This window comes from Astyanax mexicanus, chromosome 8 (assembly GCF_023375975.1).
Source record: "Astyanax mexicanus isolate ESR-SI-001 chromosome 8, AstMex3_surface, whole genome shotgun sequence".
NCBI classification, from domain to species: Eukaryota; Metazoa; Chordata; class Actinopteri; order Characiformes; family Acestrorhamphidae; genus Astyanax; species Astyanax mexicanus.
The window spans coordinates 30,387,504-30,402,281 of NC_064415.1; the positions used below are offsets into that span (position 1 = coordinate 30,387,504).

Below are 14,778 nucleotides of genomic sequence, written 5' to 3' on the forward strand. Positions count from 1 at the left end.
TTTAGGACCAAATCAAGACCACCTCGACTAGCTGGTCTCAGTCCAGTTGTTTTAATCTGCACCCGAACTGGATTACTGTTTTCACACCTGCTCAATCGAACTGCACCAAGAATACAAACAAACTTTCAAAAAAAAAAAAGTCTTTTTTAACCGGGCCCACTAATGCTGGTGTGAAAATGCTCTTAGTGCGGTTCGGTTGAGCAGGAGTGAAAACAGTAATCACACTCAGGTGCCGCTCAAAACAACCACAGAATCTAAATTAACTTTGACCAATCAGAGTAGACAATGTGCTCGCATGGTTTATTGATGCGCATTTTGTTGCGTTTATGTTTATGCCTGTGTGAAACCAAACCAAACAGAGGGAGAAAATCCTCCAGGTAAACAAACTCATCAACTGATCTGAACCTCAGAACAAACTACACTCTTTTATTTTAGCTCTTTTTTGGGGTTGGCTTGTGAAAAGCACCATGCATACACTAGCCTAGCTATAGGGTAGACTGAAGCTAAGCTATAGTTTTTGTAAATAGGTGTGTAAAATAGCAACTGGTCATTTTTCACCCTAAACAAAGTGTAGTACATGAAATAACTTAACCTTCGTCAATAACAATGGATATCATGTAGTTTCTTCTTACAATTGTTTTGTTGAACAGAACACTAGTTGAGACCTGTTGTCCTTTAGAATAGATCATAAACCAGCCAATGAAACAGTAGCTTAGCCCCGCCCACTGCAAAAAAAAAAATCAACGTAGACTTTAGGGCATTTAGAACCCTTTTTTCATGTTTAAGAATAAAATATTTTTGGTTAATTGGATTTATTTTAATATATATATTTTAAATTAGGATAGTAGTGTAGTTTTTTGTGTGCATCACAGACAGAAAACAGCATTCTTATATTTTTCCATCTATGGAACATAATTCAGGTCTGATACACTGTAAACCCAGAAGTTGTTTGAACACAAATAAATTAAGTCTGTTTTACATAGCAATTGGATATTTCTAAACATTACTCAACTATTTTGAGTTAGTTGAACATTTGTGGGCACATATACACTTAAACTGAGATCTTTGAGTTGAATCAACTTATAATAACTGAGTTTAGTCTGTTACCATTAACAGCTTCTTTTCCATTGGCTTCTGTCACAATCAATTTGCATACTGGGTGTGTCCCCCAGTTTCTGACACTCACCATCAGTGTGTAGTGATTCTCCCGGGCTACCTTAGGTAAACTTGTAGCTCACATATTATGAATAAATACTTGGTGCTCTCAGTACTTTTAATTCTTTACTCTTTTCTATTTAAAAAAATAGTTGAATGAAACCGGAAAAAGACTAAATACAAGTTCAGGAAAATATTAATTTGAAATATATATATGTATATGTATTTGTTAAGTTTACTGCACTTAAAAATTATATTACACGAACTTAAAATTTATTAGTTAAATGGTTACAACAAAAGTTTTGAGTTTAGTCAACGTATCAGATTTTACAGTGTAGGGTTTAGTTAAAATGCTGAACAAATGCTTTCTATAGAATCTTTAGATTTATGCTGTCTTGCAGTGCAGTGTGACAGTCCTCGCTCACACACAGATCAGATTGCCTTTGTTAGCTACAGGTTGTAAACTGAGGTAAACAGAGAGAGAAAACAGTTCCAGTTGTTCAGTTGTTTTTTAATATCTGCTTCTCGGATGTCCTGGGGTTATTTGAGAGGAGGTTCTCATATACAGGGTTTATTGAGAGCACTGTTTTCAGGAGAGATGTTGGAACTGTGTGTGTGAGGTGTTATGAGGTGTTATAAGCACTGAGAAATTGAGAAGTAGTGAACACCTATCTGTATCTGCAACTAATCTTACAGTACAGTTACTCTGTCTCATAATATCGGCACTATATTGCCAGAACTACCTGCTTGCCTGCATTGCATTTTGGCTCAGCCATGGAAACCCAATCCATGAAGCTCTCTATGCTCTACAGTTCTTGAGCTGATCTGAAGGCCACAAGAAGTTTGGAGGTCTGTAGTGATTGACTGACTGAAAGTCGGCAACCTCTGCATATTATACAACAGTTAGTTCCGACCTCACAATCTGATTGGTTGAGAAGTGTTCTAGCCGTGATGATATTTGTGATAACAGCACGGCCTTCTCACGCTAAACCTGTATCACTCCTCCTACGTGTTGCCGAGTAACAGCGTATATACACAGTACAGCTTAGACTCATCACCTCCAGTGACACCAACAGCAGCGTTAGCTTAGCACAGGCTAGCGTTCAGCCACAACACGCTCGCCCGCAGCGCTGGCTTGTCTTTTGTGGAAAAAGGGAAAGAAAATAACTAGGCTAATGCCGTCTGACAGCCAGAACGGTAACTTAACCAGCCAGGCTAGGCTAAGCTAAGTTAATGCTGAGCCAAAGCAAGCTACGCTAACCTAACCACAGTCCAGCCAGCTAGCTAAAACCAACACCACCCAGCAAAACAGGCAGAAATGCTTAAAACACGCACAGCTTTCACCTGAAGACGACTTCACTGAGCAGGAGAGGAGAGTTTAGCGTTATTTCACGCTCCTAACGTTTACCATCTTCACTTATTCCCAATTTTGATTTCAAGCTAACGTCCGTGGTGTTACTCTGTATGAACTATACGCCGTTTTGTGGTTAAGTTACAGTTCTGTTACAGATTTTGTGGAACTACTTTTTGGCGGAAGGCACAGTCCATATTAAATCATATTCATTCTGAATTTCTTAAGGTTCTTCGATTTATTTTATTTATTTATTTTGTAAAGCAATAGAACACTCGAGGTCACCTTCGGCTCGTGCCTACGACCAACTCACAGCCGTGATGTTATTTGCAGTAACACACTCCCTCTCGTGTTCTATTGCTTAATTATGCACCATATTGACACCAAAAAATGTGATTATTTAATTCCAGTTATAGTCAGGTTTTAAAAACAAGGCTAAAATCATTCCTCTTGTTAAGACTTTTACCCACACTGTAAAAAAAAGTGTAAAACAGATATAAACCGTAAGAATACAGTTATTGTCTTTACTATGATTAAAAACTATTACTGTCATTTTACAAAAAAATGTCCTATATTTACACGACATCTTTCACTTTTAACATATTTTAATTCTTAAAAAAGTATCATATATTTCTTAGAAAACAGAATAACTATTAATTTTACTAGAAACTGTCCTATAATTACATGAAATTTTTTATCCTATGCTGGGGGAACAAGATCCTAAGTTGTGGCCACAAATTAGCAAGTAGTGGGAACAAGATCCTAAGTTGTACCCCCAGCTTAGTTAGCTTAGGCATGGAAGTGATATCTTTAGATGCAGGAACATGATCCTAAGTTTTTTCCATAAATTAGTAAGGGGTGGGAGCTAGGTCCTAAGTTGTGGCCACAACTTAGTATGGTATGGGAAGGAGCAAAGTATCCCAACACTTAATTGAATTCTGAAAGTTCTAACATTAAAAACGAGGTACTGAGAACTTTTTTTAAATTTTAAAATACACACAGTACCAACAGGTAGTGTTCAGACAACTTGAAATTAAATCATGATATTTTGATCTAATTATTTTGAAAAAATATCTGAGGACAGTAGTGAAGGATAACTGTACAAACCATAGACTGTATATAGCTGGACAGAGCATCGTCTCTCAAAAGTGAAGCCACCACAGGTCAGGCGCCCCCTGCTGTTCAGTTGCAGAAAGCTGTGTAACCCCACCCACCCCCATAGGTTTCAATGGCAAAACAGACAACTTTCAATCACGTTTTTTTCTAATATGCTGTAATTCTACCTCCTTTATTTAAATGCAACAGCTAGTGTAACCTCTGCTTATATTGTTAATTTTTTTATTTTTTTATTCGTTTTTTAAAAACATTATTCAGCTCTATTCAAAAAGGTGTGGTTATTGTAAAAGGGCTGGGTTAGACTGTGTGAGCTCTGTGGAGGCAGCTCTCAGGGTTGGGTTTATTTAAATGAGTAGGCTGTCTCTCCACAGTCTTTCTCCCTCCTCTGGTCTCTACTGCGCAGACTTGGGTATCAGGATCACGAACATGGCGGAAGATTTTAGCTTCATTTTCATTGAAATGAATGGGAACAGCGACACGGCGTCCATCTTTTTTACAGTCTCTGGTACGTACATACTATTTGATTCAGTTTAGTTTACCTTAAAAGTAAATACTTTACCTGTCAGAAAGTTATGTGTAATTATTATTTGCTAGCTATTAGCTTGTGACATATTCACTGTAGTTAGCTAAAAGTTAGCTTAGCTAGCTACTTAGCTAAATCCATTGGTAGGCTATTTGACAAAGTAGTTCGCTTAGCTACAAAGTATTTCTGCGAAACGATAAAAGTTTCTAACATTCAGTAGAAACTTAAAAAAATCTGTAAACCTTTGTACATTTTGTAAAAAAAACATAGATTGTGTATAAAATAACAATTATGATAAGAAATAATGTAACAAAAATGTACCACAAACTGCAAACAAACAATTATACAAAAATACTTTTAAAGCTTCACAGAAAATAGCCTTACAAATACAAAATATATTTTATGAGAATGCTTTAGAAATCCGCTGTTATCACATTATGGATTTTTTAGAGGTTTAACAACAAGCTAACTACTTTGATAAATAGGCACCATTATACTTAGCCACGTAGTTATAAATAAAACTACACTAAAATCTACAGTAGATTTAGCTAACTTAAATAGTATATTTCAACAGCTAGCTAGCTAATAATTATGTGTAGTAAAATTATCTAATCTTATATTAAAAATGCTTCATTTAGACTCCCTCTACCTATAGAGTGGCAAAATGACAAACGTCGCAAATACTAAATAAGTGTTTGCCTGCACGCACAGCTAAAGTAACTACTTGAAACTAATGATCATAGTAAAAAAGTTACTTTATTTTATTTTCCACTTTGATAAATGGGTCATTTTGAACCATGTGTGTAAATACAAAAATATATTTTTGTCCATAAATTATTTTAAGTATTTGCTAGTATTTCCTATGTCTTGGACTGGAATGAGAAGGGAAAGGGGGGGGGCGAACTCAGAGGATTTGGGCAGGAGTTTGGGGGAGCTTCGCTGGAAAAGCATGAAGCTGAAGCCACCCTACACACGAAGAAGAAAAGAGAAAAGGAAGAAGGAAAGAAGGAGGAAGATGGGGAGGAGGTGGGTGCGAAGTTGTTCGACATGCAGGTACAGTGGAAGTGACGTTTTAATGTAGGGCGGAGAGCGAGAGGAGTAAGGGCGTGGATCAAACTCCCAAATTTACTTTATATTTATAACTCCACAAATGAAAAAAATTATCTGTGGCACTCAAAAACAAGATATTTAAAGATACCATTGAATATTTAATCATAATAATAATTGATTTTTTAAAAGATAGAACAAAGAAAACCTCAGTCAGCATTAAATAAGCTAGAAATCAATGCGGGTTGCTCATTAAAGGGTTAAAGTAGATTACACTGGATTTTTTATTTTTTTATTTTAAGATATGTGAAAATGTTTAACCCTGCAGCTTCTGAAATGTTCCCAGAGTATTTTTTTTGTGCACACTGCACTGCGCTGCGCTGTGGTGTAGTTACAGAGGAATCGTAATTGTCTTGTCAGGTCTTGGGGGATAATGAAGATTCAAACATGTGGAAAATGGCTCCCGCTCTGGTCCCCTCCCCACTCACACTGCTCTGTAATTACAGTCCTCAGGATCACCAATCACGTTGGCGGAATGTAAACCTGATTAATTTCCTCTAGTGCTGCTTAACCTGCTGCGCCAAGTTATTTAGCACAGTGAGACTTCTGCATCGGGAGGGGGGATACTTCCTTCAGCTGGGTGGAAAGGAAATTTAATATGGGCATTTAGTGTAATTCAGTTGGGTTTATTATTAAATTGAACTTCCTCTGCTTGTGTTTCAATATCCAGAGCGGAGTCTACTGTTTCTCTAATGTACCCTGCACACAGGTGCACTGCTCTCTGCTCCCTGGCCTGCTTAATATATATACATTACTAATATGACTAGTCATAATATATGTATAAATGACTAAGGACGACCAGTGAATGTTCAAAAACAACAATAAAAAACTGAATTGATGATTAGGGACTTGTGTTGCTAAATATCTGTCCCAAATTGTAGTAAACTTGTTATGTCTTGGCGTGCTCTCCACCAGTCTTTCACACTACTTTTGGCTGACCTTATTTCCCTCCTGGTGCAAACTTTCAAGCAGCTCAGTTTAGTTTGATGGCTTGTGAACATGCATCCTTCTCTTGATTACATTGCAGAGGTTGCAATGGAGTTATATTTGGTTGAACATCTCTCAGAATATTAGTATTGTTGTTTCTAAATAAATATGAACGTTATTTGAAGTCTTAAAGCACTGCATCTTTTTCATAATTATTACAGTATTTTCATTTGTAATTGTAACAACAAAATGTTCATTTTATTCAAACATATACCTATAAATAATAATATTAGAAACTTATGTGGTCTCTTATTTTTTTCTGGAGCTGTATGTATTCCCTGTTCACATGGAATTAGTGAATTAAGCCTATTAGCTGGTGATACTGTTTCTTATCAGCTGAGAAATTAAATACAAATGGTGCATTTTTTAGTTGGGGTGTCACAATGCATTTTTGCAGTCCTCTTCAACTTTATATGCAATACATTCCCATATTAAGCAACATATTTCATTCATTCTTATATATATATATATATATATATATATATATATATATATATATATATATATATATATATATATATATATATATTGCAGCAGCAGTAGCCCAATTATATTCCCAAAGTTTTGGTGGATTTTTTTTTAAATGCCATGAATCACGATTACATAACTTATGTAGAGAGCTTTTCATTTGAAATATTGGATACAGGAAGTGACCCCGATGTCTTCCTGCCTCCTTGTATGTACCTGTCACTACACGATTTGAACTGGAAACCCGATTTGTACTACGCAAGTGTGGTACTGTAATGTATTTTACTCACTTCACTACCGCTACTACTTTGCGTTTTGTTCTACACATCCGATGTGTACTACACATGTGTTGTTAAAGTAAACAGTTTTAAACAGCCGGTTACTGTCTGAGTTAGACAAAGTGTTCCAGCGGGTGTCTGCTTGAGTTGTCTCTTAAATTTGTTTTTGGTGAAGAAGACAAGGTTTATATACTTATTAATTTATATAACTTATTAATGAGGCGTTTTAGGGACAGAGTCGTCCACATTACACACAGATGTGAATGTGAGCCGACAAGCCAAATCTGATCTGAGCAAAAAATCGGATTTGAGCAATATGGCTTGTAATGTGAGCAAAGCCTAAAACTAAAATGTAGCCTTAAAATTTTGAGTTTTTTTCAACTTCTGAATGTTTACAGTTATGGATACTATTACATTTGCCCAAACAGACTCAGCAGAGTGTATTTTCTTTTTTTGTGTGTTTCAGGCCTCACCTCTGCGGACGATCTCGGCCACTGCCGAGCGGTACTCCTGTGCATCTTGCTCACTGGATATCAGCAGGCATTCTTCTCCCTTCAGCGGGATGAGCTCCAGCAGGGGCGTCAGGCTGTCCACCCCACACAGCAGCACAACCACCCGTGCCTCGGGCCGCAGCACGTGGGCCAGGAAGAAGCGGCGTAGCTGGCACAGACCCTCCAGCATCCCCCGTGACAAGATAAGAAGCTTGCACTTGTAGTTGCTCAGCTGCAGGAAGTTGTCCCGGCGACTCGTCACCATGCCGATGTCATAGCAACAGATTCCGGCCTCTGGAATGGAGTCGGCCAGGAGCGAGCGCAGGTAGGAGGCCCACTGCTCCGCCTCAGACTCGTAGATGATCAAGAGGTCCTCAGCTAGAGCCGGAAGGGATACAAAAGGTGAGAATGGAGGTCGGCGGCTGAAGGGTCGGAGTAATTTTAAATCATTCGCACTCTTGTTCACCTTAATTAAGGTTGCTCATCATCATGGCGGCTTTGATTAACCCTTTAACCCCTAAGGGCCTGTATGCGGGTCCACGTTTCATTTCCTCGCTCTCATAGCTACATAACTTACATATTAGTTTCACAGCAGCTCCTGAATTATGTATGCCTCTTGCTGAATAACAGATTTTTAGATACACACACACACACACACACACACACTGGGCACCCATAACATTATACTGTAAACTCGCTGTCCACTTTTTATTAGCTGCACTGAGAACTGTTTGTCTGCATACTTTATTATCCTGTTTTCACCCTGTTCTTCAATTGTAAGGACCTCACAGGACCACTGTATATGGTTTTGCACAGCAGGGACACGAGACGAGACGTTTCTATGTCCAAAATTCCCATCTCTTCTACGCTAGTGGTGGTGGTAAATAGTCCAGCTATGGTTAGCAACCTTACTGGAGCTCAGTGATTACCTGTTTAGTAGAAACATAGCTTGCCAGCTCGCCTATTACCATGGCTACAGAACACTGTCTGCATGCTATTGTTTATACCTGGCAACCCTGAGTGTGGAAATGGGACTGGGGTATAGGCACAGGGCAGATTCGGAGACCAAACCCACACAGATTACCATGACATACCACACAGTTCAAATAAGAAAATACTGGCTGAAGCTTTGCTGTCACCAGCTGCCAGTGCTTAAACACTGCATGTGTCCTTAATATCTGATGATACATCTTGATCAAGTAAATCTAAAAATATATTGCTTTGGCATAATTGTACAAATGTCATATATGACATATTAAATGATATTTCATCAGATTTGTTTTTTAAATATTAATATTATTTAAGACTCTTCAGTCCCGATTTCCCCAATCTTCAGTAGCTGTTCAAATAAGATCGAGTTACTGCAGTCATGTGACCAATTGTAGCAACAAAAGAACTGTCAGGAAGTATCATTCAGTTCAACACAGAAATGTAATATTGCTGTTACTTTTTCATACAAACAAGGTTATTAACAGAGTAAATACAGTTTCTTCTGGGCTTAAAAATCTTTAGTAAGAGATGTTATTAACCCATCAATTTGAAATGGCTAAGATTGTTCTTTATATGTGTATTTCTTCATAAACTAGTCATTACACTGATGTATATGTTTGTGTTCTTGTTATTCTTGTTATTTGTCAGCAACACTGAAAATATTAAATAAACAAAATGCTGAGGAAGCAAATACATAATTACCTAGATAACACATTTGTGCACAATATTAAATAAAACATATATACAATTTAACTATTTTGCGTTTTTTTTAATGTGGTACTTAGAACATCCTTTTTATCTTTCACCCATAAGTGTGTGCTGATAAGAGTGAATCAGAGACAGCAGTGGTGCTGGAGTTTTTAAACATCTCAGTGTCACTGCTGCGCTGAAAATAGTTTAACAAACAGATATATTCAACTAACAGCATGGAAGTCTGTATCTGACTTTACATCTACAAGGTAGAGCAGTTAGATAAGAATGTCTTATAGAGTGCACAGTGAGTGAACACAGTGTTTAAAAACTCCAGCAGCACCAGCACCGCTTGAACCGGGCCACCCTATACACTCACTGTGTGCATGCACGATTAGCCAATGAACAAATGTGATCTCAACCAACTTTCAGTGCTCATTCTACAGTGTTGTTTATTACAGCTTTCCCATAAGGCTCCTGGCACCATATATTTGCATTTTGAGTGTGGCCTCTCCCTTACTTACCATCTTTGTGTTGTCTGTTCCCCAAAGCCACCTCATCCTAGGCATGCGTTAGGCATGGATTGGTCAACTTAACCAAGTAAGATCGAGCGGTCGTGCAGCTGTTACTTTAACTTCAAAAGTTAAGTTTCAGCTACACCACATTTTGAGTGTAAAGTACTTGTGGTTTGTATGTTGAATTTAAAAATGAACATTTGTTCAACTATATACAGTATTATAAATGACAAAAAAATGAGTTTTGAAAACTTGAATTATCGCAAATGATTTGAGTCAAAGTCAATGATTTGAGTCATTGTTAAAAAAGATGGACGCCGTGTCGCTGTTCCCATTCATTTAATGAAAATGAAGCCAAAATCTTCCGCCATGTTGGTGATCCTGAAACCTGAGTGTGCGCAGTAGAGACCAGAGGAGGGAGAAAGACTGTGGAGTGACAGCCTACTCATTTAAATAACCCCGCCCCTGTGGGCTGCCTCCACAGAGCTCACACAGTCTATGATCTCGCCCATTCAGTCATTGGTCCCACCCCGGCTAGTATAACCCAGCCCTTTTACAACCACACCTTTTTAAATAGAGCTGAATAACGTTTTAAAAAACGAATTCTGTGGGGATATAAAAAGTGTACAATATAAGCAGAGGTTACACTAGCTGTTGCATTTAAATAATGGAGGTAGAATTACAGTATATTAGAAAAAAACGTGATTGAAAGTTTTCTGTTTTGCCATTGAAACCTATGGGGATGGGTGGGGTTACACAGCTTTCTGCAACCAAACAGCAGGGGGCGCCCGACCTGTGGTGGCTTCACTTTTGAGAGACGATGCTCTGTCCAGCTATACACAGTCTATGAGTTGAGTAGACTTAACTTATTGGGGTTTACAGCAAGTTACCTTATTCTGTGTTCTTAATGCTCACAGTATGTTGGCTTGGAAAACAGTTCTGTAAAAATATGCTAAATATGTTGAGAATACCTACACTGAAAATAATTATTCATTGGCTCAACTTAACTCATTCAAGTTTTCATTTAGATTTGACTCAGTTAAGTAGAAAGTATATACAATGTTATGTTTATTCAACTTAACTTATTCAAGTTTTCATTTAGCTTTGAGTTAAGTTGAATAATGAGTTTTGTTCACACACCAATAGTTTAATTAACTCAACTGTTTGTTTTTTTCAAGTATTGTGGACTTAAAGAATTTAGTTTATTTAACACACACACATTTGCTCTTACAGCCTACAACACTGAGGCATGGCAATCGAGAGGGTACTGACTGCAGCCTGCAGGAAGACGTAGTTGGACATCCATTGTGTCCAGTCCCGCCCACTTTGTTAGCATCATGCCTTAGCTCTGCCTCTGAATGGAAGTAAACAATGAACAGGGCAGTTAGCGGCTGTTTTTTATTCAAATATATTTGGATGTTTGTATATTGTTTTAACGTTGCACATTTTCAGTTAAAAGTACATTTTTACTCAGATTTTAAATATAATGTGCCACATCTTCCAGCTTAAATGCTATGTGTACACCACTGGCTTGTAAGACTGACAAGGCACGACGTGGAAAAAGTGGGCATCCAACTCCACTTTCCTGAAGGCTGTAGCCAACAGTGATTGCAGTAATCAACACACACAATAAAATTAAGCATGACTAGGATATAGTAGCTTTGAGCAACAGACAACACAAAGATGGTAAGTAAGGGAGAAGCCAGTATGCAAATATAGTGTGCCAGGAGCCTTATGGGAAAGCTGTATAAATCAACCCTGTAGAAAGAGCACTGACGCGTAGTGTAATGAAAGTTGGTTGAAATCACATTTTTTTTCATTAGCTCAATAAACATTTTTAAGTTTTTTGGAACGATGTTCTGTGAACTCATTTTATTGAGTTGTACTGACCAATAAGCTGACTCTACTTTATAATATTAGTTCTTCCGACTAAAACACAAAATCACTTTTGGTAGTGTTTGACAACCAGGAACACAGAACCATAGTAGCTTACTCTTACAACCTACAACATTGAAGCCTGAGAATCAACATATCTATTACATTAAACCGTGCCTAGGATATGGTAGCTTTGGGCAACAGACAACACAAAGACAGTAAACAAGGGAGAGGCCACACCCACTATGCAAATATGTGGTGCCAGGAGCCTTATGGGAAAATTTCAGGTTGAATTTCTCTGAACTCGTTTTACTGAGTTGTACTGCCTGGTAAGTTCACTCAGCTTGATAATATTAGTTCTCCTGAATAAAAACACAAAATCACTGTTTAGAGTGTAAATATGATCAGTGGAGCTGAATAAATTGGACAATAAGAGTATAAACAAGAAGGTGGTGTTCTTCTTGTGGCTGGTTGGTGTATAAATGAATAACAAGCCTATAATATTTGCTCTTTACTACCATTCTGTCTCTTATTCCAACTTTAACCTTAACCCAAAACCATGTTCTAACATTAGGGTAGAATAGATTGCATTTTCCTGACATATTTTCTATATGTTCAAGCTCTCCACACCCATGCTAAATTAATAATCACAGAAATTTTGTATCTAACATAATGTAACATAATTAATCAGTACTGAATAAGAACTGGTTGAACTGATTGAACTGATTTCAGGTTTCTATACAGGACTGAATACCAGTAAACTACATGAAGCCACAAATTGCTGACTGAAAAATACTCCTCTGAGGTATATTTGTAATATCACGTTATTTTGATAGAATATTTTCTTTTTAATGCCTTTTATTTAATGAAATATTTCTTAAATGCACTTTACTTATCCCTGCCTCAAACACTAATCATGAATCTAACCTTCATCTTGTTGAGAATCCTCATCTGAATTTCACCAGATAAATTTAAATCTGTAGATAATCTGCAGAACTTTTAAAGTAACTTAAAAAAAGCTTTCACAGTCTTTCCCTGTTTTGTAGGATCAGTTAGTTTCATTTATAGATCTTCAGACAGCAGCTTAGAGAATCTTATGGGACTTGAGTTTTGAAGATTCAGAGATTGTTTAATCACTTTCAATCAGGAGGAAATTCTGGAAATGTCTAAACAGTTTACAGTTTGAAAATGAATTTAATATTACCTATTGAAGATTATGCCCAGACTTCTATTTGGGTTAAAAAAAGTCTGAAACAGGGACTATATGAGCATGGATGCCGTATTTAATTGTTTTTCTATTTTATAAAGCCCAAAATATCCATCATATTGTCAAATCTGTACAGTAGAGTCTATATCAGAAGCGACCAGAATCCATACTAGTCTTGCCTTTACAAAGTTCAAACCACTCAGACTGCCATCATTGAGCTTATAGCACAGTCTAAAGGACCAGAAGCTACATGTAACATTTTTTTTTATCTTTACTGGATACTCAGTTTGTCATTTTATTACCAAGCAATTTACATTTGCATCAAATAACAGTATCTGAGCTCAGCTCTGTCGGCTCAGTTTCCTGCCGAAACTGCTAAACGTTATAACTGAAAGTGTGGCTAAATGTTTACTATATTTAAAAAATTATTTTAATATAAACCATTAAAAAATGCCCAGATCTTTGCTAGGGTTAAAATGGTCTGCATCAGTGATTGTGTGTATAAGCATAGATGCTGTGGTTTAATTTTCTTCCATTTTATAAAGCCTCTCCCTGTACACTCTCACACTGTGCCTTGATTATTACTTTATGTTATTGTACAGCATAAAGTTTTACGCTAAGGTTAAATAGCTCTGCTCCTCATAGTCTAAACTCTTCTGTTCTGTTTTGTTCTGTTTTAATTTGACCTAATTAAAAACCTCCGGAATATAATCAAGAGGAAGACGGTTGATCACAAGCCATCAAACCACCAAGCTGGACTGCTTGAATTTTTGCACCAGGAGTGACATAAAATTATCCAAAAGCAGTGTGTAAGACTAGTGGAGGAGAACATGCCAAGATGCATGAAAACTGTGATTTAAAAACCAGGGTTCTTTCATTTATTTAAATAAAAGCCTCACCCTGTACACTCTTACTCTTTGCCTTGATTATTACTTTATGTTATTGTACAGCATAAAGTTTTACACTAAATTTTACTAACTCTGCTCCTCATAGTCCAAACTCTTCTTCTGTTCTGCTGATAATCCTAAGCTGCGGATCAGAAAAGCGTAAATAGAGCTAGAACTCACATGCTTTGCTCATCTTTGCGCGCGGGCGGGCGGATGCAGGCGGCGGCGGCGAGCGCTGCAGAGGGAAAGGTGTGTTTGAACACACACACAGGTTCCTTTGTGCTGATATCTGCTCACAGGCTGGGAGTTGCCGGGTCACGGAGATAGAGGGATGTGTGCATGATTTGGATAAAGACAGGTTAAGACCACAGCTTCCCTCTTCACAACTATAAAGACCCGTAAACACCTACACACGTATACAAATACACTGTGTTTTATGTCAACTTGCAAATATAGTAAAATCACCTGCTGTTAATCAATACATTTGTCTGAATTGAAATCCTGATCTGAATATCTGTCACTGAAAAATGAAAAAGATCACAACTTAGTTTTTTTTTTTCGGTTCTTCTTTAAAAAGTTTGAAAATGTTATTTTGTAATTTATTTATTTATTTATATAGTGTAAAAATGTTATGATAAATGACCTAATATAGGTAACAGTTTCTGTAAATGTCATCTCTATTAGACTCTATAACCACATTCATAACATGTTATAATGCATTCATAAGGAATTATAAACATGGCTATAAATATTTATAGAAATGCATAACCCATTATAGCCATGTTTATTCAGCATTATGACTTGTGATCATAATACATTATAAGCGGTGTTTATAATATATATGTTAAAATAGTATATAGCTATCGTTAATAATATAGTCCCACAATGAAAGTCTAGCACTTTACTTAGAGCGCACTTTTTTAATTTAAAATATAAATGTACATATATTTGTTAAGTTGACTGCCTGTAAAAATGATATTAAATGAACCTAAAATCGGTTACAACAAAGGTTTTGAGTTTAGTAAACGTATTGGGTTTTATAGTGTAGGGATGCACAATGATATCGCAATTATATCAGTATGAAATCGGCCGATATTGACCGATATAACCAATATTTTAAACCAATACTTACTGATGG

At 36.9% G+C, this 14,778-nt stretch overlaps 1 protein-coding gene across 2 annotated transcripts in view; it reads right to left on the reverse strand.

Annotated features, from left to right (window-relative positions):
* Positions 1 to 13,980, reverse strand: part of LOC103021992 (B cell scaffold protein with ankyrin repeats 1) — a 120,787-nt gene extending 106,807 nt beyond the window's left edge. For both annotated transcript variants that reach the window (XM_022678221.2, XM_007255763.4), the window contains exons 1-2: positions 13,821 to 13,980; positions 7,459 to 7,854 (exon numbers count right to left, since the gene is read on the reverse strand). In XM_022678221.2, the coding sequence (XP_022533942.2) occupies positions 7,459 to 7,854; positions 13,821 to 13,833 (409 nt within the window). In that variant the 5' untranslated portion in view covers positions 13,834 to 13,980. The remainder of the gene's footprint in view (positions 1 to 7,458; positions 7,855 to 13,820) is intronic.
* Between the last annotated feature and the right edge of the window lie 798 nt (positions 13,981 to 14,778).